General features: G+C 49.1%; 2 protein-coding genes across 7 annotated transcripts; one reads left to right on the forward strand and one right to left on the reverse strand.

Annotated features, from left to right (window-relative positions):
- The first annotated feature begins 513 nt into the window (after nucleotides 1-513).
- On the forward strand, nucleotides 514-2043 carry LOC121353968 (cytochrome c oxidase assembly protein COX14 homolog). 2 transcript variants are annotated; one of them, XM_041468217.1, is made up of 3 exons: nucleotides 514-662; nucleotides 1691-1864; nucleotides 1896-2042. In XM_041468217.1, the coding sequence occupies exon 2, from the start codon at nucleotides 1699-1701 to the stop codon at nucleotides 1855-1857; it is 159 nt and encodes a 52-aa protein (XP_041324151.1). In that variant the 5' UTR covers nucleotides 514-662; nucleotides 1691-1698; the 3' UTR covers nucleotides 1858-1864; nucleotides 1896-2042. The 2 variants fall into 2 exon arrangements, with proteins under 2 accessions (XP_041324151.1, XP_041324150.1); XM_041468216.1 differs by having other exon boundaries at nucleotides 1691-2043.
- A 409-nt stretch (nucleotides 2044-2452) lies between these two features.
- Nucleotides 2453-21513, reverse strand: CERS5 (ceramide synthase 5). Of its 5 annotated transcripts, none has more exons than XM_041468212.1 (11): nucleotides 21155-21412; nucleotides 16055-16160; nucleotides 14022-14152; nucleotides 12838-12895; nucleotides 12251-12301; nucleotides 11614-11706; nucleotides 10231-10359; nucleotides 9548-9654; nucleotides 7167-7323; nucleotides 5245-5274; nucleotides 2453-3674 (listed from the first exon to the last, which is right to left on the reverse strand). In XM_041468212.1, exons 1-11 carry the CDS (start codon nucleotides 21343-21345, stop codon nucleotides 3522-3524), a joined length of 1206 nt encoding a protein of 401 aa, XP_041324146.1. In that variant the 5' UTR covers nucleotides 21346-21412; the 3' UTR covers nucleotides 2453-3521. The 5 variants fall into 5 exon arrangements, 3 of the variants coding, with proteins under 3 accessions (XP_041324146.1, XP_041324144.1, XP_041324145.1); XR_005955220.1 differs by having other exon boundaries at nucleotides 3534-4332; nucleotides 5245-5342; XR_005955221.1 differs by having other exon boundaries at nucleotides 3545-3674; nucleotides 5245-5342.
- Nucleotides 21514-22964: the final 1451 nt, after the last annotated feature.

Below are 22964 nucleotides of genomic sequence, written 5' to 3' on the forward strand. Positions count from 1 at the left end.
ATGAAGAAGGGGAAAAAAGAGTGACCCTGGCAGCTTTGGAGCTCGAGGGAGCCCCGGGCAGAGCAGGGCAGGGACAGCAGAGTTCAAAGGCTGGAAAGGAGCTCCGGGAGGGGAGCAGCTGCCACAGGGGGGACAGGAGGGGACCTGGGGAACGTGGCCTGTTGGGAAGGAGACTGGGCTGGGGGCACAGGGGACCCTGGGCAGGCACCAGGGCCCTGGGAATGGCACTGGGGCACTTGGAATGCCACTGGGACCCTCAATAAACTACTGGGACCCTCGGGGGAGGGGGGGCACTGGGGCCCTCAGGACGGCACCAGAGCCGTGAATCCACCGTGACCGCCGGGATGGCACCGCGCCGCCGAGCCTCAGGGCTGCAGCACGGCCCGGAGAGCCTGGGCCCTATCCATCTGCCCTTTGTGGGCTGCCGGCGCCGCACCTCAGAGAGGGAGACCCGCGGGCTCCGTCGTGCAGGGAGGCCCGTGCGGGCCGCGGCAGCGGCCCTGAGGGGAGACCGCGGCCGGGAGCCGCCAGGGGGCGCTGCGGGCACCGCGCGGGCTTCCCGCGCTCGCCGGCGGCCACACGTGACCGCGGCACACACGTGACGACGGGAGGCACGTGACTGCCCAGCGCCACGTGACGCGGAGCGGAGCGGGACGGGAGCGGTGAGTCCGGAGAGACCGGAGCGGAGCGGAGCGGACCGGGATGGGATGGGATGGGATGGGATGGGACGGGACGGGATGGGAGTGGGGAGGGGATAGGGACGGCATGGGATGGGACGATGGACGGGACGCGCGAATCCGCGCTGCCGGCCCCGCTCCCCGCCGCCTTCTTGCGGGCCGGTGGGCAGTGAGTTCACCAGGGACCGCTGCTGGGTCCGGTCTCGTTCGCCGTGTCCGTGACCGACCTGCATGAAAGGATGGAAGCGTCCTGAGCGGGTCTGGTGATGACACGAAATGCAGGCACTGGCTGATCCACCCGAAGGCTGTGCTGCCGTCCAGCAGGGCCCCATCGGCTGGGGAACTGGGCAAAGAGAAACCTAATGATTTATGAGAATAACCTAACGAAGCTCAACAAGAGCAAATGTAGGATCCTGCACCTGCAGAGGAATAGCCCCACGTACCACTGGGATCCTGGAATGCACGGGAAAGAGCGTGCCAGCAGGTCAGGAGGGGATTCTGTCCCTTGGCCACAGTGACCTGTCCAGGTCTGGGCTCCTCACGTCAGCACAGACAAGGAGATGGTCCAGTGGACCATCTGGAGATGGTCCAGTGCACGCCACAAGGATGTTGAGGGATCTGGAGCATCTCTCTGAGACTGTGGGAGCTGGGCCTGGTTAGTCTGGAGAGAAGACTGAGATGGGATCTTATTAATAAATATAAATATCTCCAAGGGGTCAGAGGGTGATGGCAGACTGCTTTTGGTGATGCCCAGAAACAGGATGAGGAGCAACAGCCATAAACTAAACCACAAGGAGTTTCACTCAACATGAGGCAGAACTTTCCATGGAGGGGTGCAGAGCACTGGAACAGCTGCCCATGGAGTCACAGGAGTCTTCCTTTCTGGAGACACCTGGACATCCTCCAGTGTCACCTGCTCTGGGTGACCCTGCCTGGACACAGGGGTTGGACTGGATACCTCCAGAGGTCCCTTCCACCCCTGACTATGCTGGGATTCTGTGTCTGTCTGGCAGGTGCAGCCATGGTGTCCAAAAAGCAGCTGGCAGACTTTGGCTACAAGGCCTTCTCGGGCTCCATGATGCTGCTGACGGTGTACGCCGGCTACCTGTGCAGTGTCCGTGTGCAGAGGATGCTCCAGCACCGCCGCCAGCGGGAGAACGCGCCGGGGCCTGAGAGCTGAGCCCGTGCTGGGACCGGCCCCGGGAGCTGGGACTGGCCCTGGGACCGGCCCCGGGAGCTGGGACCGGCCCTGGGAGCTGGGACCGGCCCCGGGAGCTGGGACTGGCCCTGGGACCGGCCCCGGGAGCTGGGACCAGCCCTGGGACCAGCCCCAGGAGCTGGGACTGACTCTGGGAGCTGGGACCGGCCCTGGGACTGGCCCCTGGAGCTGGGACTGGCCCTGGGAGCTGGGACTGGCCCTGGGACCAGCCCCTGGCCCTGGGACCGGCCCCTGGAGCTGGGACCGGGCTGGACCAGCCCCACCTTCCTGGTCCCCCCTGGGCTGGAGGAGGCAGATGGAGTGCAATAAAACCCGTGTCAAAGTGGCTGGTGTGGTGGTGTGTGGTGTCTCCCAAATCTTAAAATGGTCTGGGGTTAAAAGTCACTCTGTTCCAACCCCCTTCCATGGGCAGGGATGCCTTCCACGAGTCCATGACTTCTGTTATTCCAAAAAGCTGTTTCTCCTGTCCTGGAAGCAGCCCAGGTGCTCAGAGACAGCCAAAGGACACACACTGTCCTCTGTTCTATTTCCTCAAGATGAAACACATCACCCCAGGTTTCTGAAGCAACTTTTAATTGGAGATAAGAGTAAACAACAGTATAAAATGGTAACAACTTGAGAAGTTTCCAAAATTCTGCTCCTGATTGACCGTTCCATTGCCCCCAAGTACCATTGAGTAAAAAAAGAGAAGCAAAGCCCACAGTGTGGCTGCTCTTCCAGCCCTGGGTTCCTCCACAGCTCTAACATCAGAGCAGCAACAATCACTTGTCTCAGAGTACAGGACCAAAACATCTCATTTTTTGGAGAGTTAAACCCAGCCCACCAGTTCTGATCCTCCCTCCAATCCCAGCTTAGCCAACTGAATCCAGTAGGTCTAGAGAAGTCTTCAAACCCACAATTTGCAACAGGAAGAAAACAATTTAAAACGCCTGGATTATGCTGGTTGTCTCAGGGGCAATAAACCACCCCCCCACCCCCTTGCAGAAGGCTTTGGTCAAGACTTCAGAGGGGTTTGCAGCACCAAAAGAGGCAGCAGACGCTGGCCTGGTCCCTGGTGACAGCAGAGATGAGCAGCTGGGACCTCCCCAGCACCCTGGGGCGAGGCAGAGCAGTGGTTCTGGGTTAGCACAGGTCAAAGCTCAGCTGGGAGCAGAGTCTCTGCCTCACCCAGGGCAGCTGGGACACGGAACCTGCGTTCTCTGTGCTCTGAAGTGGCTTCTGGAGTGCATCAAGAGCTGCTGCACCTGCCAGGAGTGAACCGTCGCCGAGTGGCACCGAACCCTGCAGTCCAAACCTGCTCTGCCTCGAGCTGATCCCAGTAAAAGCCAGATTGTCACAAACAAAGACACCTCTGCAAATATCAACAGGACTCAGGGGTGTTTTCTTGTACTTCTGAAGTACAAAATGGCTTGAAGTGAAATCTGCAGCTTTGTTTTTGCCCCGGTCGTTGGCTTCATCCCTTGTGCCATGCAAAGCCTCTGACTGGTCAGGGTTGTGCCCGTTTCGGGTCTGCTGGAGGTTTCTGGGGAAGGGGTTTTTGATTAAAGATCACTTGGGAATGTGGAGCTCAACACAACTAGATATTGAAAGAGAAGTTCGTGTTTGCTCAAGGCCAGCCCAGGGCCTTACTCCTCTCCTGTCCACTGGCCCCCGGCCACGTGGCCGTTCAGGCGGTTGGAACCGTTACTGGAAGTGCTGAAAATTCCTTTTGTGCTGTTGGAAGTCACATCCTCCTCCTCAGAGCTGCTCTCCACGTCACTGCGGTCATCCTTGGATACCTAAACATTGCCAATGGAATTGGGGAGTGGGAGAGGAAAAGGGGAGTTGAAAAATTGACAGAAACCAGCAGTTAGAAGGTTGTGTCCCTGTGATGAACCACCTTCACTCACATCTGCCTCCTGCATTGAGCCTGGCTCAGTTCAAGCTCCCAAGAAGGAGCCTGTCATCACATTAGGAACAAGACACAGACACTGAAAAAGACAATTTGGAAAGATGAGCTCCATTTTCCAAATATCCTGTGTATCTGTGAAACACTTCACCCTTGTCCTCACCAGATCAGATGATATTACAGACCTGGCGCTGTTCTTGTCTTCCAAGGGCTCCTCTCTAGATCAGTTAAAGGCCATTTTTCTAAAGCATTTGTTTTGAATCAAAAATTTCTCATGCCACAATCACAAGTGGGTCCAGCAACGTGTCAGTTTGAGAGAGAACATTTTGTCCTACAGGGAGCAGCTTTGCTATTTTAAAAATTAGCCAGCTTTATTTATCACATCACTGTTCCAACAAAGCACCTCCGTTTCCACAGCCTGTGCTTCATCTGGGAGATCCTATTTAGGAGCAGGAGCCTGCTTGGACAGGGGATGGAGAACAAAGGCAGGGTCTGATCCAGCAAACAGCCACTCAGGACAGGAACAGCCTCAGCCCAGGGATCCAGATCTGCTTACAGAGCATGCCTTAGTCAGAGCCTGCTGCAAATCCAGCTCCCTTTGACTTGCACATGGGATTTTGAACCTTCCCAGCAGGAGCGTGGTGCCAGCTGCTCCAAGTGCCACAGCAGGGCAGCCCTGCAGAGCCAGGAGGGGAGGGGAAGAGCCCATAAACCCCAGCCCCAACTGCAAACACACACCTTGGGTGCTGGCAGGTGCCAGGGCCAAACCTCCCCAGCACGAGCTGGGCTTGGAGAGCAGCCCCTGCTCTGCCCAAGGCAGCTCCTCACTCCCCTCCCTCTGCAGCCCCAGTAACTCCGTGTGCCAGCACTCTGGCCTGCAGCTTCCCAAGGATTCCAGGATTTCACTCTGCTCTCCTGGAGTCAGGGTTAGGGCTCTGCAGCAGCAGGAAGTGATTGAACTCCAGGGAAGATCTGGCTGGAAGCCAGGTAAAGTTAATGATCTCCAGGAGCTTTTTGGATGTCCTGGCTTCTGCCTGTTGCCAGAATTTTTGCTATCTTTCCCCAATCTCCTGCTATATTGGAAGTTCAAAGGGTCACTGGAAGGAAGCAGAAATCCCTGGACATTTTTTCTGTTCTTGGGGGAGAAGTGACTGTTTCACTCCTTTTCACAAAAAGGAGTAAATTCCTCCTGCCCTCTCCCCCTCAGTGTGGTGCTGATGAGGAGCAAAGACAGAAATTGGTGTGTGGGTGTGTAAAAGCACAAAGTGAAGGTTGTGCAGGCAGGTGACAGCAGGTGAGAACAGACCCCAGGACACTGCTCTGACCTTTGGAAAAAACAGTATTTTAGCACTCTGTCAGGACCAGGGAGAGAAGGAGAAGGCACCAGGGCTCTGCTTTTGTCTTGGGGCCTCAACACAGACGTGTTTCAGTGAACAAACAGAAACACAGGTCACACTTACATGCACAGGGTGAAACTGTCCAGCTCCAATCTGGCACAGAGAAAAGGAGAAAAGAATGAAGAAGACAGAGCTTAGAGTCCTTTCTCTGGCTAGGTCACCTGGACAGGAGAGAACCAAGGAAAGGGAAAAGGTGTAGAACTCAGGATATAGAAACAGCTGCAGAGAATGAAAATCAGGCATTTGTAGTAGCAGCTGTGGGGAACAGATGAAGAGCTCGTACCCTGAAACCTGCTTGCCCCCAGAGTCAACCAGAATATTTATATTTTTCAAGGCCACATTCCATGTGTAGGGGCAGCTAAAGTCAAACACAAAATAATGCAGAGCCGTCAGAGAAACCCAGATCAGAATATCAATATCTGATAGGAAAAAGCATTTGTGCTACTAAATCAGCTTTTTTGCTGGTTTCATAGAATCATGGAATGGATTGGGTGGGAAGGACCTTAAAGCCCACCTTGTTACACCCCCTGCCATGGGCAGGGACACCTTCCACTATCACAGGTTGCTCCAAGCCCTGTCCAACCTGGATGATCTTTAAGGTCCCTTCCAACTCAGGCCAGTCTGTGATCTTTCACAACCAGCAAACCCCACTGCATCCCTGGGAACCCTTTCCCTGAGTGCTGCAGCTCAGTGCACTGGCAGACAGGAGCCAGTGAAGAAGCACAATCCCCAGCACATCCCAAGGACCAGCTGAAGTTGGGAAACATCCTGTGTGTTCATCCTGTTGTCCAAAAGAGAGCCTGCTACCACCTTAAACTCCAGAGTGCACAACAAGAGTGTCATAATTGCCATTTCAGGACATTTGAATGTACTGGAAAATGGAGTTATTCCCCTGCATGCCCAGGAGAGACTCCCTGCCTTTGAACACACCTGGGAACTCACAAGTGCAGAGCAATCAAGGTAAAAAAACCACTGGTTTTGTGAACTCTTGACACAAATCCCTTAAGAACCAACACCAGCCCTCATTGAAAAGCCCAATTTCTCATGATTCTTTAACAGGGCTTGTAGGAAAGAGGAGCCAGAAGGCTCCCTCAGCCTTACCTTGCCCCTCACCAGGGCCTTGGAGGCCGTGCGGATGATGAGGTAAGCCCAGATGACATGCAGGACCTGCAAGGTCACCAGGAGCCCGTTGAACAGCCACCAGGAAGGGTAGGGACCGATCAGCTCCCAGCTTTCAAACAGGGTTGTGTTCAAAATCCTGAAAGAGATCCAGAAACACGTTTGAGATCAGCTGTGCTCAGCTCTGACTGGAGGTGCCAGGCCAGATGCACAACAGTTTGTGTCTCACTGAGCATCTGCTGCTCTGCTCCTGCCAGAGTCAGGAGACTGAGTAAAGCTCATTAGGAGCATTTGAACTGAGCAACAAAACAGAACATGTGAATGTGCTGCAATTTGGTTACACACATGGATCTGCTGCCAATTTTCTTCTCCAAAGCACAAGCATTTATTTATAACAACTTCACAGGAAGTGATGTCAGGCTGCTCTGGTCACCAAAACAACCGTTAACGAGCTCAGTGCACTGGCAGACAGGAACCAGTGAAGAAGCACAATTCCCAGCACATCCTAAGGACCAGCTGAAGTTGGGAAACATCCTGTGTGTTCATCCTGTTGTCCAAAAGAGAGCCTGCTACCACCTTAAACTCCAGAGTGCACAACAAGAGTGTCATAATTGCCATTTCAGGACATTTGAATGTACTGGAAAATGGAGTTATTCCCCTGCATGCCCAGGAGAGACTCCCTGCCTTTGAACACACCTGGGAACTCACAAGTGCAGAGCAATCAAGGTAAAAAAACACTGGTTTTGTGAACTCTTGACACAAATCCCTTAAGAACCAACACCAGCCCTCATTGAAAAGCCCAATTTCTCATGATTCTTTAACAGGGCTTGTAGGAAAGAGGAGCCAGAAGGCTCCCTCAGCCTTACCTTGCCCCTCACCAGGGCCTTGGAGGCCGTGCGGATGATGAGGTAAGACCAGATGACATGCAGGACCTGCAAGGTCACCAGGAGCCCGTTGAACAGCCACCAGGAAGGGTAGGGACCGATCAGCTCCCAGCTTTCAAACAGGGTTGTGTTCAAAATCCTGAAAGAGATCCAGAAACACGTTTGAGATCAGCTGTGCTCAGCTCTGACTGGAGGTGCCAGGCCAGATGCACAACAGTTTGTGTCTCACTGAGCATCTGCTGCTCTGCTCCTGCCAGAGTCAGGAGACTGAGTAAAGCTCATTAGGAGCATTTGAACTGAACAACAAAACAGAACATGTGAATGTGCTGCAATTTGGTTACACACACGGATCTGCTGCCAATTTTCTTCTCCAAAGCACAAGCATTTATTTATAACAACTTCACAGGAAGTGATGTCAGGCTGCTCTGGTCACCAAAACAACCGTTAACACCTTCCTGCTTGGGCAGCTTTCACCCAGATTTAAAGATCAAAAATCGTATCAAAAATAGGGTGGGCACAGGAGCTGGGCAGGGATTGTCCCTCTGTGAGGCTGTGTCCAGTTCTGGGCCCTCACAGCAAGGAGATATTGAGGGGCTGGAGAGTGTCCACAGCTGGAACAGCTGGGGAAAAGGAGGCTCAGGGGGGACCTTCTGGCTCTGCACAACTCCCTGACAGGAGGGGGCAGCTGGGGGGTGTCAGGCTCTGCTCCCAGGCAATAACAGGACAAGAGGGATGTGCCAGGGAAGGTTCAAGTTGGACATCAGCAGGAATTCCTTCATGGAAAGGGCGGTGAGGCATTGGAAGGTGCTGCCCACGGAGGTTTGGAGTTCCCATCTCTGGAGGTGCCCAAGGAACAACTGGACGTGGCACTCACTGCTCCTTGGGGATTGGTCACAGGCTGGAATCTGGTCTTGGAGGGCTTGTCCAACCTCAAGGATTCTGGGATCAGGAAGGAATTTTGTCCCTAGAGGGCCTCCCTCCCTCCCTCCCTGGGTGCTCTTCTCTTCCCTCACAGTTTTATAGATTCCTCCAGCCAGGCTGAAAGACTCAAAACTGCTTTATGGCCCAAGCCTTGTGTTTCTTTCATTACTGTTTTGCTGTTCTTGTTGCTGGGAGTTATTGCCAGTCCTTCAGCAATTTAATAAACACTTCAGATTTTATGATGCAGAGAGGTATGGAGAGATCTTTAACAACCACATTAATTTCACGCAGCTTTTAACACAAGAAAATCAAAATAAGCCTTTCAAACAAGAACCAAAATCCCCCAAAAGGCAGCTCCAGAAGTATTTAACTCATAGCAGGTTTATGAAAGAATTAAATGTGATTCCAGAGATCTGCTGATGTTTTACATTACCAATTAGGGAAGGGAGTACACGTGCAGTAAAACAGCACAGGGGCTGCAGTGCTGCTGCAGCTTGCCAGATTCCTCTGCAAAGCTGAGGAGTGACATTACAGCCAGTGGAAAAACACATTAAAGATTTACAGGATGCTGAGCACTGGTGTGAGGTAAGAGCATCCCCTCACGACAGACAGCAGCTGCTAAAACAACTCTCTATTTTGTCCCTGGAAGGAGCCTATGAAGAAATAGGAATTAAAGCTCTTCTTCATCCAGAGTCCTTTGGTGCATTTACTGGAAAATAAGCAAGAGCTTTAACTGCAACCCTGATGCTAAAGTGAAAGGATTGTTGCTGCCTACCAGGCACCCAAAAAGAATGGGAATGCCAGGTGTCCATGGCCTAGGAAATAAATGCAGGCAGTAAAATGGTTTAACCAAATTGTCATCACACACAATAAACGGACAACAGCTCATTAACCAAAGCACTGCTCCAGGTCTGACCTACTGAGGTGAGAGGGAATCTCATTATGGGATGATTCTCTCTAAGCCATTTATCCAGGGTTTTACCTCCTAAGAAACCTCAGACCTATTTCAGGCTCTGAACAGTCACGACACAAGGACAGGACAGAAGTGTCTTAAGAATCAGAAACTGCAGTGATGACTAAGCCAAATAAACACAAAAAAGACCTCAAGAGACTGTGCCTCACTTGTAATTATTTCTAGAACTTCTTCAGAGAAGCAGAGAATCCTTCAAGCCTCTCAGAGCAATTCTGGCTGAGTCTGTCATCACTGCAGCAGGGGAGGGGCAGCTGTGAATGGGATTCTGGACTCTTCCACCAGTCCCTCAGCTGAGTGGGGAGAGATTTCTTCATGTGCCTACTCAAACCTCCTGCCCCAAACAGCACTTGGGCCAGCGCTGCTTCAGGCTGCCTCAAGGGACAGCTGGAATGCTTGGGAAAAGTTAAAACAAAGGCTCTGCTGAAAGGACTGAGAGAACAACCAAGGCCTTCCAGCTCCAGGTGCTTACCAGAAAGGGTAAATGCCCAGGCGGGTCACGATGAACACGACCCCAAAGAGCATGAAGAAAGCATCACACAGACGTTGGTACTTGGCATAATTGGCCAGTTTTGCAGCCTACAAGAGACAATAAACATGCAAATATTATTCCCTTTGTGCACTCCTGTAATTACCAGGCTGGAGAGATGCAAAACACTCTCAATCACATTTGTACAGTTTGGAACAAAGAGGGATTATTACATTATTTTTTTTTTATACTGTTATTTATATGGTCCTACAAGAACAATGAGAGAGACTATTTACAAGGGCTTGGAGTGACAGGACAAGGGGGAATGGCTTCAAACTGTCAGAGGATACAATCACCCTGTCAGAGGGTGGTGAGGCCCTGGCACAGGTTACCCAGAGAAGCTGTGGCTGCCCCATCCATGCAAACGTCCAAGGCCAGGCTGGATGGGACTTGGAGCAACCTGGGCTAGTGGAACTGGATGATCTTTAAGGTTCCTTCCAACCCAAACCATTCCATGGTTTTGTTACTCTCAGCACCCAAGCAGTTTGGAGGAAAAGCTGACAAGGCAGGAGCAGCAGCACACATTTCATGGCACATTTAAAGCAGTTTATCAAGAAGGGGAACGTCAGCTTGCTCCCCTGAGATCACACCAGCATTAGGGATGCAAAGATTGAAAGGAAATTCACCTCCAAGAGGAAATCTGAAGCATCGTGGAGGCACAGCACCAGAGTTCCAACCCGCACCATGTTATTCATGTACGAGAATGTGATGAGTCCAATCGTGGCCAAGTGATGGACAAACATGATCAGGAAGTCCTGGAAACAGGAAGAGCACAAATGAAGACTCTTTGGTCGTCACACAAATGCAAAAGTTTGGAACAGAGCCACCCAACTGAGTCACTGGGGTCACAGGATTCCTTCGGTTCAGGCTCTGACTCCACAACAATCACAGCTCATCACACTCCCACCATCTCCACAAAAGCTTCCAGAAAGATCTCTCAGCTTTGGTGCTGCTGAAGTCAGAGCTCTGCCTGCTCAGGGAGCAGCACAGTCTCTGTGGCACACACACACAATTGTACCTGCAGACCCCACAGATACGATTCAGAGCACAAGATGACCCTTATTTTATATCCTCCTGGTTTTTCAGACACACTGAAGTCCCCTCAGCTCCTGGGACACTTTAAGTGCTGCTACTGCTGTCAGTGACCAAACCCTGCCAGGGCAGAGCAGGCACAGAACACCAGGGGAACTCAGCATGAAGAACAAAAAATGTTTACAATGCACAATATTCAGGGCTGGTTTGCACTTCAGCCCCTGGCTCCCTGTACCTCACCCTGCTGCCACGGGGAATGTCATCCACCTGTTAAAGTCAAAATGAAATATTACAAACAGAGTCCCAGAGGTTGTTCATCACTCCCTGTCTGCAGCTGCACTGTATTCCACAGTGCCCCACCTGCTCAAATTTCAGCACAGAAGAAACGTGTTGTTTTTTAACAGTGCAAAAATTGGGATAATTTGCTGCTTTGCAGCTCATGTAAAGGAAGCAATAAGCCAGGATTTACTGGGGACTGTTCTCCAACAGCAACAATAACCTGCAAAACAAAATCCTGGAACGCAGCATGACAGAATTAGATTTGAGCAACTGCAACCACTCATCATCTGCTCCTCACACAGATGAGACATTCCTTTCAAAACTCCATTTATTATTTCCTTAGTGTTTGCTATTTCCTCAGCAGCTTCAGCAAGGTACTGCTTTGAGCAGCTCATTTTCTTGCAAGCCTTTCAGTTAAATCTATTTTTAGGCAATGATTTGTTAATTTTTGATGGGGAGGTATTGAGTGAAGCTACTCTGTCCCCTGGAAGGTGAAAGGAATTCAAGGATACACCAGGTCAGCCTCACTCCTCCCTTTTTCTCAGGGCTCAAAAAGGTGTAAATGAGGAAGAAAATATAATTATCACTACATTTTGGCTTTCCTGGACAGGCACACTCCCATTTTTTGTTAGTCCTACCTCTTATTCTTGTTTTTATTATAGCTATTGAGTGGTTAATGCAATTCTGGGTCATCTCACCTTCCGTTTAATGTCTGTAAACTGAGAAAACATGAGGGACCAGTAGAAGGCCAGCTCCAAGATATAGTAATAATAAAGCCTGGATGTTAGAGGCTGGAAAACACAGAGAGAAAGCACACTTATAAGACAAAATAATTCAAATTTTACATTAAAATCACCTTTTTCCTTGCACCTTTTCCATCCCACTTTGTTCCTCCAGAATTGCTGAGATATAAGTTAAATCATTCAGGTTTAATAAAAACAGGCATTTTACTCCAGGCTTACTCACACAAATGTAATTGTGTGTTTGAGCTTTCTTCCAAAGGAGTAAATTCCCTTATCAATATTTACAACTCCTGCTGGAGCCTATTGGAGTAGGAAAACCAGGCTCTGGAACAGACTGTTGGCCTCTACACAGTAAATAAATAAATTACCACTATGATTTTATGCCTTTTTCTCCAACTTTTAATAATCTCAGCAGCAAATACACATAAAGTGACTGAGTCAGATGTATCTGAGGAAATCTTGGTGCTGCCAAACCTAACCAGGATGTAAAGGCACAAAGAGTAAATGGCAGAGCTTTAATCCAGTGTCAATAACAAAAATAAAAACTGGAATTGTCCAAGAAGTTGGAATTTAGGAGGTGTTTCTTTCATACCTGGAAAGGGTAGTTGTACCAGCACTGTCGTGTGTCCCAAAACCAGGGTGCCTAAAGGGAATATGTAGGTTTTTATTATATATAAATAAGAATTTATATAAACCCCCAGTTTGTACTGGGTGTTTTCCTCCCCATCACCTAAAGTCCCCTGACACTACAGCACTGCCTCACTGAAATTTTACCTTTATTCTGCCATTCAAACTACATTTACTGTAAAAAACCCTAGTGATTTAAAGTCTAATTTGTGCTGCCAATGTGAGTTCTGCTGCAATGGAAATTTCTAGAATAATCATACAGCTCTAATAATTATAAAGAGCCAAGGAGATGAACCTGTATCCCTTCAAGAGGAAAAGAGAAAAAAAAGGAGCAGCTCTCCATAGCAAAGAAAACCCAAAACCCACCTTGTTTTTTCCAACATTCTGGGGTAACACATCGAATAATTTTCTATTATTTCCAAAATGACAGATCTGCATAGGAGCTTCCCTATAGTGTAAAGAAGGTCTTTAACAGAACCCCTAGGATCCCAAATCAGGGATCATTCAACTGCAACCACACAGAACAACAACGTGGGTGACAGAGCAACTTACCGTCCAGAGAAACCTGATTCCATAAAAAAATATACCGAAATAAAATGTAAATCTCCACCTGGAAAAAGAAGTAAAAAATAAACTTAGGACATAGAATTAGCTTTTGGTTAGCATTTGTAAAATTAATTTAAATAATTGGGAAAAATCTGACAAAATCTCACACCTGAAAAGCCTTCACCCACCTTGATTTCTAAAGATTTCAGGTAACATAAACCTGCTGAAGAGTTTTCACACCACACATGGGCTTGCATCAACAGCCAGGTTTGAAACTCACGGTGAACATGCATCATTCCATATTTAAGAGACACAAGATAACAACAAGCAAAGCTGTTGTCACCCAGAGATATCCTAGTGTTTGTTATTTTCCCCTCTTACCTTGTGGCTTTAGGTAGACAAAACCATACTGGGGGAAGAATTGAAAGTTACTGGAAAGGAAAGAAACCAGCAGAGGAGAAACAAGTCAGGAAAAAATACTGAGGTTCTATTGCACTACAGAGAAAACTACAGGAGCTCGGAGGGAATGGGGACAAAGAATGGGCTGAAGAGAGAAGGAAAGGAAGCCAGAAGGTGGGAATGGGAATGAGCTCTGGGCAGGAACGGGGCCGTGCAGGAGAGTCCCAGGGGATTCACAGCCACTGTGGGCACAGGGACACACGGACAGGGACACGCGGACAGGGACAGGGACACACGGACAGGACAGGGACACACAGACAGGACAGGGACACACAGCGACACAGGGACAGGGAGACACAGACAGGGACACACGGACAGGACAGCAACACAGGGACAGGGAGACACAGACAGGGAGACACGGACAGGGACACACGGACAGACAAAGAGAGACAGGGACATGTGGACAGCGCCACAGACACAGGGACAGAGGCATGGAAATGGACACACATGGACACATCAGACATGGACACAGACATACACACACAGACACATGGACACACAGACACTCTCAAGTGTCACCAAGGACCTGGCCCAGTGTCTAAAGCTGCCCAGCACTGACTGCTGTGCCCCGTTCTGCTCTCTCAGACATGCCCACAAAACATTTCAGCATTCTAGAGCCTCCTTTAACTGCCCTATTTGCTTGTACAGGAATTTTGGCCCCTCTCTGGCAGAGCAGCTGCCCCCCAGGCCCAGCTAGAGCTCTAAGATGAAGCCCCTCTGCACAAACATACATGCTCTCACAAAATTTAGTGAGGGTGGTGGGTTTGTCCTGGTTCCTCCGATGCCGAAACCAGCGCTGGATCTTTCGGACATCCCAGTCCAGCTGCTTGGACAAGCCTTCTAACCTTTTTCCATCTGGAGACTGAAGGAAAATGAAACAAATGTCATTTCTCCCACTCTCCAAGCTACTTTCAGTCCTGCACTATGACAGAAATAATTCACAGATAACAAAAAAATAAACACCAGGAAGGGACCACAGAGTCTGGAAGTAAGAGTCCATTGCCACAAATGCTCATTCAGATTTAATCTTCATAAGCCACTAATTACTTAATTACTCAGAATGGTTTTGGTTGAGCATTTCCTTACCTATTTCATCAGTTGACAGCACATTAAGACAAAGAATGTGACTGTTCTGTGGGTTGATTTGGGGGAGGAGCTGTTAAAGTGTTCTGTCCTACTGTTAAAGCTGCACCCAGAACTCTGGAGCAAAGCTTAAGATGTTTAAGGTTTGCTATTCACAGTAAGGACAGGGAAACTTTAAAGTAAGAGTTGGTTTAACACAGTAGATATTTGTATATTCCATAAGGGCACTGTAGAAATTGTGTTATTTCTGTTATCAAAGTTTATAAATGAAAATATATTTGAAGACTGAAGTACTTCCATGACAAATATGGATATAATAGATGCCTGTTCTCCACCTGTCTGAATGAACACAAATGGATTTATCAAAGTGAACCAAACCTGGTAGCTCCCTCTATAATGGCCCAGGAGTGAGATAATTCAGACCAACTCTGCCAGAGAGCTCTACCACTGAAAGATGATAAACACATTTTACTCTTTGAGTTACACATCAACCACAAAAGCTATGCAGAATGTTGATTTAATAAAAAACCATCAGTTTGCCCAGCTGAAAATCAAAATCAGAATAATTTGATTTTCAGCGTTGAGACCATGACTGTCCTGTCAACCCATCACACCACATCTCTCAGCACTTTCCTGGGATTCAATGGTTGGGAAAGCACCTGCCTCTAGAGGAATCCAGAGCTCCAGCTCAGAGCAGCAGTGAAATCCTTCCCCTACACCAGGGAACCCCCAGCCTGGCTCTCCAAACCCCACAGCACACTGGGACAGCTAAAGGTTTCATCAGCCAGACAAATTCTGCACCTCCTGGGTTTTCTAAACATTTATTTCAAGGACATCTCCTGCATTAAAGTTCTCCCAACAAAGGGCATCAGATTCTGGGGATTTTTCAGTTCACACATCATTCCAAATGCCTCAAAACTTTAATGTTCCCACAAGGCAAGTTTTTTGAGGTTTTTATAGAATTTCCCTTTATCTGGTCCAGTAGATGAGGTTCAGCATCACCAAATCTCAACAGAAAAACCTCCATTTTGTTATCTTTAATGAAAATCTATTGCACTTATTCAATGTTGGATAAAATACAGTGGGATTCTGTCATTCTGTAGGCCTGTGAGTTTAAGGCAAAGAAGGAAACAACCCAAAGAAACACCTCCTGCCACCACTAAATGTCCTGCCCTTCACCAGGACAACCTTCACTGCTTGAACCTCCCTGAATAATCCCCTTCCACTGACAACTGCTGTCCAGGTTTACAGTAAATGGCAAAAATTATGGGAAGACATTCACAATAAAAACAATAAAATCAGAAAAGGAACTGAGCTCAAGAAAAAGAGGAACCCTTTCCCAATAAAAGTGGAAGATGCTGGGAAATCTCTGATTAAACCAAGAATCCCCACTGTGTAACTTGGACCAAAGGAAGCAGCTGAGGCCTGTTGATCAGGGGAACATCTGTATCCCAAAAAAGATTCTTCCGTGCACAAAACCATGCCTCAGCCATACAGGGAATTGACTTTGCTACCAGAAGAACTTGCCAGAGGCAGAGTAAAACCAGAACAAGCTCACACGTGGATGCAGAGTGTGAAATGTGCATTTCAATGCAGAAAAGTGGAAGCAAAAGCCCCCCCTGAGACACTTCCAGGCCTCCATTCCCTTTGGAATGAAGGAGGAATTTGAAGTGTGACTCACCTTAGTGATGGATGTAAACACTTTCTCTAAAATTGCATTGGGCTGGGCTCTGTGAGGTCCACTGTCCTGAATGCCAAGGTTTATGGCACATGGCTTGGCAATAAACCTGCAAGAATTGCCCAGAAAGAGCTGGATTAAAACAAGATATTTATTTCCTTCCTGTGCCTGAATCACAAGGACCTGCATTTGTCACCAGCTGCAAAACCTGGTGAAAAAGCTTTTGAAGTCTCCATTTCACCAATTCCCAGGTGAAGAAATCTCTTTTATTAGTCCATATGGCAACTGCAGACAGCACATACTATGCACACCAGAATGAAAAATTAGATCTCAATGCCCTTGGCTTGTAAAGATCTGAATGTGCTCCCCAGGGAGATTCTCATTCCTCAGCAATAAAACAATAGACTGATAGCAGTCTGCTGTGAACAGAAATGCTGGAGATGAAGCCCTAAAACAAAGCATCTTGTTTCCAAAATAGGCCTTGGTGTCACATAGCTCAGAAAAAAGGGAAGTTCAAGTGACACAGCTCCCAAAAGTAACTTTTTCTTAGAGGAAAAATAAAGTGGCTTGTTTGCTTCAGGACAGACAGGAAGATGCAGGTCCCCCAGTCTGAAAGATCACTGATCTCAGGATCTCATCCGTCCCAAGTGCTCTGTGTATTCCAAACTGATTTAACTCTTCCTGGATTTTATAGCACAGGCTCTGGAAACAAGCCTGGGTTTGAAACGAAAACAAATATAAACATGTTCAAAATTACCAGGTTTTGCTGCACATTTGTGTCAGAATGGGCTCAGGGTTCCAAGGGAAATGTCTGCCTTACCTGACACATTAATTGTTCCTCTCCTGTTGGTAGGCAAAAGAGGGGGTTAAAGGAGCAAAATTTAGTATCTTTTAATCAGTTATTTTGAGGAAGAACCTGTTTCTCAAACCGATTTTGAAAAGGACACAAGATTTGAACCCTTAAAACTATTTTGCTTTCACAGAGAGATTGTTTCAGAGAGAGCTAAGCTGAAATTACACATATTTAGGAGCCTCCCAGTGCCACCAAGCAGAAAATGCTGCTTTTTCCAACCACAATTGTTACAATTTCCCCTTGTGTTTAAAAGGAAAGATTAAAAATTCAGGAGAATTGTGGCTCTAAGTGCTCCAACAGTAATTATTCTCAGGAATACTCACTTAGTGCTTCAGGAACAAATATCTGTGGCTGCATTTAAGAACAGTCCCAGGTCGTGGAGTTTTCCCTTGAGGAATTACAGATCAGCTTGTGACTGATCCCAAAGGAACACTCAGCTCTCAGAAAACACTAAACAAACGACAGACACTGTGGGCCCAGGCTTCCCTGCCTGCTCCAGCTCTTCCTATGTCTCCATCCAGGATCTGTGAGGTTAAAAATCCTCCCAGGATCATTGAGCCCAAGCTGTGCCTGATCCCCTCCTTGTCACCAGCCCAGAGCACCGAGTGCCACGTCCTTGGACAACCCCAGGGATGGGGACTCCAAACCTCCCTAAGCAGCCCCTTCCAAGGCCTGGCCACCTTTTCCATGAAGAAATTCCTCCTTGTAGCCCAACCTGACCCTCCTGTCAGGAGTTGTGCAGAGCCACAAGGTCCCCCCTGAGCCTCCTTTTCTCCAGGCTGAGCCCCTTTCCAGCTCCCTCAGCCTCTCCTCGTGTTCCAGACCCTTCCCAGCTCTGCCTCCTGTCTCTGGACATGCTAAACTACATCTCAACGCCCACAGCTTAAAAAAAAAAATAAATTAAAAAATAAAAAAGGAAGGAGTGATTTCCTTTGAGCTTGGCTCCAAAGGCTCACAGCTTCCGCCATAATCCAGACCACCAGCCAGAAATCCTGTCCTGATCTTATGAAACATTTGGCAAGACCCCCACAAAAATGTAAAAAATATCAAGTATTACATGTCTTTATACTCTGCTCTCCTACAGGATATACCACAAGTGCAGCAGAGAAGTTCACACGTGAACTTGCAGGTGGAACATGAAGTGAGTGGTGAATCCCTTGCTCAGACAGGAAAATCCCAAGCTGAGCTGCTATTTAGATAAACTCAGCAGGGTAAACTCACACTTCAAACTGCTGTGGCACTTCAAATTTTTGGTCCCAGAGCAGGTTTTCAGATGTGCTTTGCACTGAATCCCACAGTGACAAAGTTCTGCACAACCCCCAAAATAGACAAAAATACTGCCTAGACAGCAGAGTTTCCATTCTTGGGGATATTCAAACTGAACAGCAGAAGACCACGGGTGACCTGAGTTGCCTGAACACTGGCCTTGCTTTGGGGAGAGGACTGGATGAGGTGGCCTTGAAAGGTCCCTTTTAATCTAAATGATTTTATGATTTTCTAGAAATCTCAACGGCCACAAACTATACCCAAGGTCAACTTACTGCCACACCTTCCAGCAAGAAATTCTCATCACATAAACACTTCTATTAAACCTTTATCAAAAGGGATCAGCTCACACCCCAGCCTTCCCTTTCACACTAGTTGTTAACACACACTGATTTTAAAACCAATTTGCAAGTCCACAGACTCATATGTTAGAACAAATAGTTCTCAGGCATGTTGTGCTTCACAAAAGGGCAGAATTTTGCTTTATGAACATTCGAGTTTGGCTGGTGACTACCTACCACAGCTCTTAAAGGAAGAACAATCTCCAAAGTGAGATGTATTGAATATGCACTTTTTGAGTTTGTATTTCCATAACCTCTCAATTTTGCTGTGTTAAGATTTAACCACCTCATTCCATAAGAGACCTGATTAAGTAACATCTCAAATCACCTTTTTCTCTCCCTCCCCAGCTGGAGCACAAGATCCTTCCTCAGATCTGTCCAGTAACAACCACATCTGGTTCCAAAAAGCACTCCAGTGCAGCTAGAAGCACATCACATCCAAGTTTTTGCAGATACCTGGCATTTTATTTTATTTTTTTTTTTTTGCCTGCAGTGGGACAAGATGTGCAAGGAGAAATATTGAAAATTACAATCAAGGATAAAAAATATAAACCAAATTTATGGGCAGAAGTCTTTGCTGACTGGTCAAAAATCCTCACTCTCTCACTTTACACTGTCTTTACCTTCCTCTATGAGTCCTGCCTCACCCCTACAGTCATAAACTGCCCACAGACAGACAAACTAATGATTATTTTGTCAATGCCATGATGTAAAAGGTAGTTTTTAGTGGAATTCTAACTAACAGAAACGTGTCAGTGTTGTAGCACAAAGCACTTCCTCACAGTGAGGAGCTGCAAAACGAGAGAGAAAAGAAGCAGCTCAACCAAAAGAGTCTGTAATTCACATTCTGAGTCACCAAGTCCAACTGTGAAATGTGTGTCAAGAGAGACATTTGACACAATCAAAGCCTGAATTGGGATAAATGCACCACAGGAGTTTACTGAGACAAAGCTGAACTTTTATGACATGTTCAAAGTGGCTGGAAGAAACAGAAAGGAGTTTATTCAAAGATATGTACTTTTAAAATAAACACACCAGAAACTGCCTGAGATGGGCTGTCACAATCTGCTTTCACTTTGGGACACCACCGAGACACAGCTGAGATCAGGAACAACCCCCTCAGGAAGCAGACCTTGGCCTCTGAGCTTTGCTCTGCAGGCTCAGGAGTTAAATCATCATTTGACTCCAGCCTAAATTCACACCACAAAAGAAATTTCATAAACCAGGGAGACATTATCAGGACAAAGGAAACGCTGCCTGGAGCAGTGTGCCATCAGGTGTAGTGCATCTTCCCCAACAACTCCAGGAAAAGAGAATATTCTGCACCTCATCCCCAGACTGACACCTGGATTAGGAACCTCCCTACAATATCGTTGTTATTTTGTCTCACAACCTCATTTCATCATGTCCTGGCAAGTACCAAGGTTTGGCCAGGACCAGCACACACCAAGCTGAGATGGGATTTTGGCAGTGCCACGTGTGTTCCTGGGTTCTCTGAAGCCTTTTCTTAAGGGCAGAAAGACAGCATGGAGAAAATAGAGCCTCTCAAGTTTCTCACCTCTCTGCTGACCTGCTTCATTTTCCTCCATATTTGCCATCTTTCTACTTCATCCCAACCACCTCTTCTTAATTTCTGAAAGCTCAGAAAAATTCACATTTCTTAAAGAAAATCCACAGGAAAAAAACTACTCAATTCCCACTCACTTTAATCCTGCAGCCTTTTTCATGCTTAGAAACACCTGGGGAATCATGGAATGGTTTGGGTTGGAAAGGACCTTAAAGCTCACCCAGCGCCATCCCCTGCCATAGGCCGAGACACTTCCCACTTATCCAGGTTGCTCCAAGTCCATCCAACCTGGCCAACTTTTGCCCTTTCAAGGCAGAAATTTAAGATTAAATCAATGTTTAATGAACTACCTGCACAGCAACAGAGGGTGTCTTGGTCCGTTTCACCTAAGGCTTTCCTAAGTAAGCCGCTTTACTAATTAATATCTCTGCCACCCACACACTGCGTGTGGCTGTGGCAGATCCACACCACACACGGATCTGCCTGTGCCCCAGGGCTGAGTTCGCATGTTTATGGATGCCCAGGTAAATGAGGAATCCCGTATTACACCTGTTTATGGGCAGAGACGAAGATCCGCACTCACATCCATCGCGCCTGAGACGAGGGAGAGCCACCAAGTATTTAATAATGCATCAGGCCATGTGAAGCAGCCCTGTTTCCTCATCCAGGAACTCAGGGAAAGTACAATAAAGCACACACGGAAGCCAAGCGCGGAGCAGCAGCAGCAGCCGCCAGCTCTGTCCGTCACCCAGCGAGGTTCTCCCGGGCAGGAGCACGAGTAAAAGTGAATTCCTATATGAAACACGGGATTTTTATTGGCACTACCTCAGCACCGCCGGACTGGAGGGGCCTCTCGTTATGCAGATCCACGGCAGTAGAGCCCCACGGGCTTGTGCATGTCGCGATAGACACGACTCCCGCGACAGATTCGCGGGATTACACAATGTCCCTTTCCACGCGCGGAGGCCCCGCAGGGTGCGGGGGAGGCCCCGCCGAGCCGCCCCCAGGCCCGGCCCGGCGCTCACAGACCCCAGCGCCTCCCGGCCCCGCCGCCCCGGGGGCGGCCCCGCGCTCACCTCTCGAAGAGAAGCCGCACGGCGAAGATGCCGAGCGCCAGCGGGAAGGCGGAGAGGACGTGAGCGGCCCGCGGGTACTGCAGCCCGCTGCCCGGCTCGCCGGCCAGGTCGGCCCACGTCACGTTGTGCGGGAGCCAGAACCGCTCGTTCCAGAACCAGGCCCGCAGCGCCGCCGCCGCGGCCGCCGCCATCTTCCGCCTGCCGCCGCCGCGCTCGGGCGGCCGCCACAGACACGGGGGCGCGGCCCAGCGCCAGCCCCGCCCTGCCCATCACGGCGGCAGCGAATCGGGCGGCAGCCCCGGTCCCGAGGGGGCGGTGCTTGGAGAGACCGCGCCCCTCATCGCCTCAGCCCCTCATCGCCTCAGCGCCCCGGCCCGGCCGTGCTGCCGCCGCCACACGGGTGGGCGCCACCGACACGGCCGGGCGGGGCTGGAGGAAGCCGCGCCTCTCACCGCCCGGCAGCAGCCCGTAAGGGGCGGGCTTGGAATACACCGCGCCCCTCTTTTTCATCATCGTTCCCCTTATTGCATCGCCCGCCACAGGCGGTGCGGAGCTGGGGCGAAGCCGCGCCCTTTATATCGCCTTGCCCCGCCCCTCCCGGCGGCCGCTGTTCTGGCGGTCGCCACAGCCACCAACCGAAGCCAAAATGAGGTCCCGGCGCTCACCGCCACACCTGAGCCCGCCCCTCACTGCGGCCGCCGCTCACGGTCCCCAACAATTCCCTCACGGCCGTTCCGCCGGGCCCTCGCGCGGCCCGTTACTTTGGAGCATGCGCGGTGCGGCGCCCCCGCGTTCCCGCCCGCGCGGCGCGCGCGGGGTCGTGAGGGAGGAGCGCGCGCGCGCGGCCCCGCCACCCCCCTCAGCGCCCCCTGAGGGAACAGAACCGGAGTGACTGAAAAAAAAGTCACAGATCCACTGAGTCACAGAGCCAAAAGGTGACAGAACCACAGGGCCACCGAATATAGTGAGTTGGAAAGGACCCACGAGGATCATCAAAGTCCGACTCCTGGCCCTGCACCGGACTCCCCAACAATTCCACCGTGTCACGGCCGTGATGTCGATGCTTCACACACCGCTGAGCCCTCGCGGTTTCCACAAGCAGAGACGACTTTTAACTGGTAAAAGTCCTCAAGGCAGCAAGACAGGGCAGCGAACGATCCATGGTTAGTGTAATGTCTCTTTTGGCACCTGTCCAGTGGAGAATAGATTAAATGGCCCATTAAGCACTCAAATGCTATGATAACTAATAGATTCGAGGATAGAGTAATTTATGATCTATTCGCCTTTTTTTTTTTTTAATCAATGACTTTATTTAGAAGTACCCGATGTGCTAATTTCTCCTTGAAGATGTTCAGTTGGATGTATGTCAGAGACTCACAGATGCCTCAGATTTAACTAGAATTAATGATTTTCTGATTAAAGTCTCTGGTAAGTGCAGCCAGTATTGCTTCAGTATCACGTAACCGGGAAGACACAGTAAAATTCAATTGCGTTTCCTTAGAAACGAGCAGTTGGCATATTCCATAAATCCAAGTCCACGACAAATGATCTTCCCTCCCTTTTCAAACAGCACAATTTCCAGTCAGAGAGATCTCTGGTTGCTTAGCAATTTGAGGAAATCTGATACTAAATGGATTTTGTTAGGAGCAGAAAAAGGTGACAGAAAGCAGCTTGGGTTTGCCCATCAGGTTTTTTAGTTTTTCCTCTGTCCAAAGCAAGCCTTACTTCTCCATTTAAAAGAAAGGAAAATGAGCAGTAGGTTGTGAAACTGCTAACACCTTCCAGCTAGGAAGGAGGCTTTTCCCTTCTC

This window comes from Pyrgilauda ruficollis, unplaced genomic scaffold, assembly GCF_017590135.1.
Source record: "Pyrgilauda ruficollis isolate IOZ18807 unplaced genomic scaffold, ASM1759013v1 scaffold215, whole genome shotgun sequence".
NCBI lineage: Eukaryota > Metazoa > Chordata > Aves > Passeriformes > Passeridae > Pyrgilauda > Pyrgilauda ruficollis.

Excerpts from the sequence above, each read along its gene's own strand:
- LOC121353968 (XM_041468216.1), top strand. The coding sequence starts at position 1,699 with ATGGTGTCCAAAAAGCAGCTGGCAGACTTTGGCTACAAGGCCTTCTCG.
- CERS5 (XM_041468212.1), bottom strand. The coding sequence starts at position 21,345 with ATGGCGGCGGCCGCGGCGGCGGCGCTGCGGGCCTGGTTCTGGAACGAG. Across the intron at positions 12,896-14,021 it reads ACTAAATTTTGTGAGAGCAT|GTGGAGATTTACATTTTATT; the intron begins GTATGTTTGTGC and ends TTCTTTTTCCAG. Across the intron at positions 7,324-9,547 it reads CTGGGCATTTACCCTTTCTG|GATTTTGAACACAACCCTGT; the intron begins GTAAGCACCTGG and ends GATCTCTTTCAG.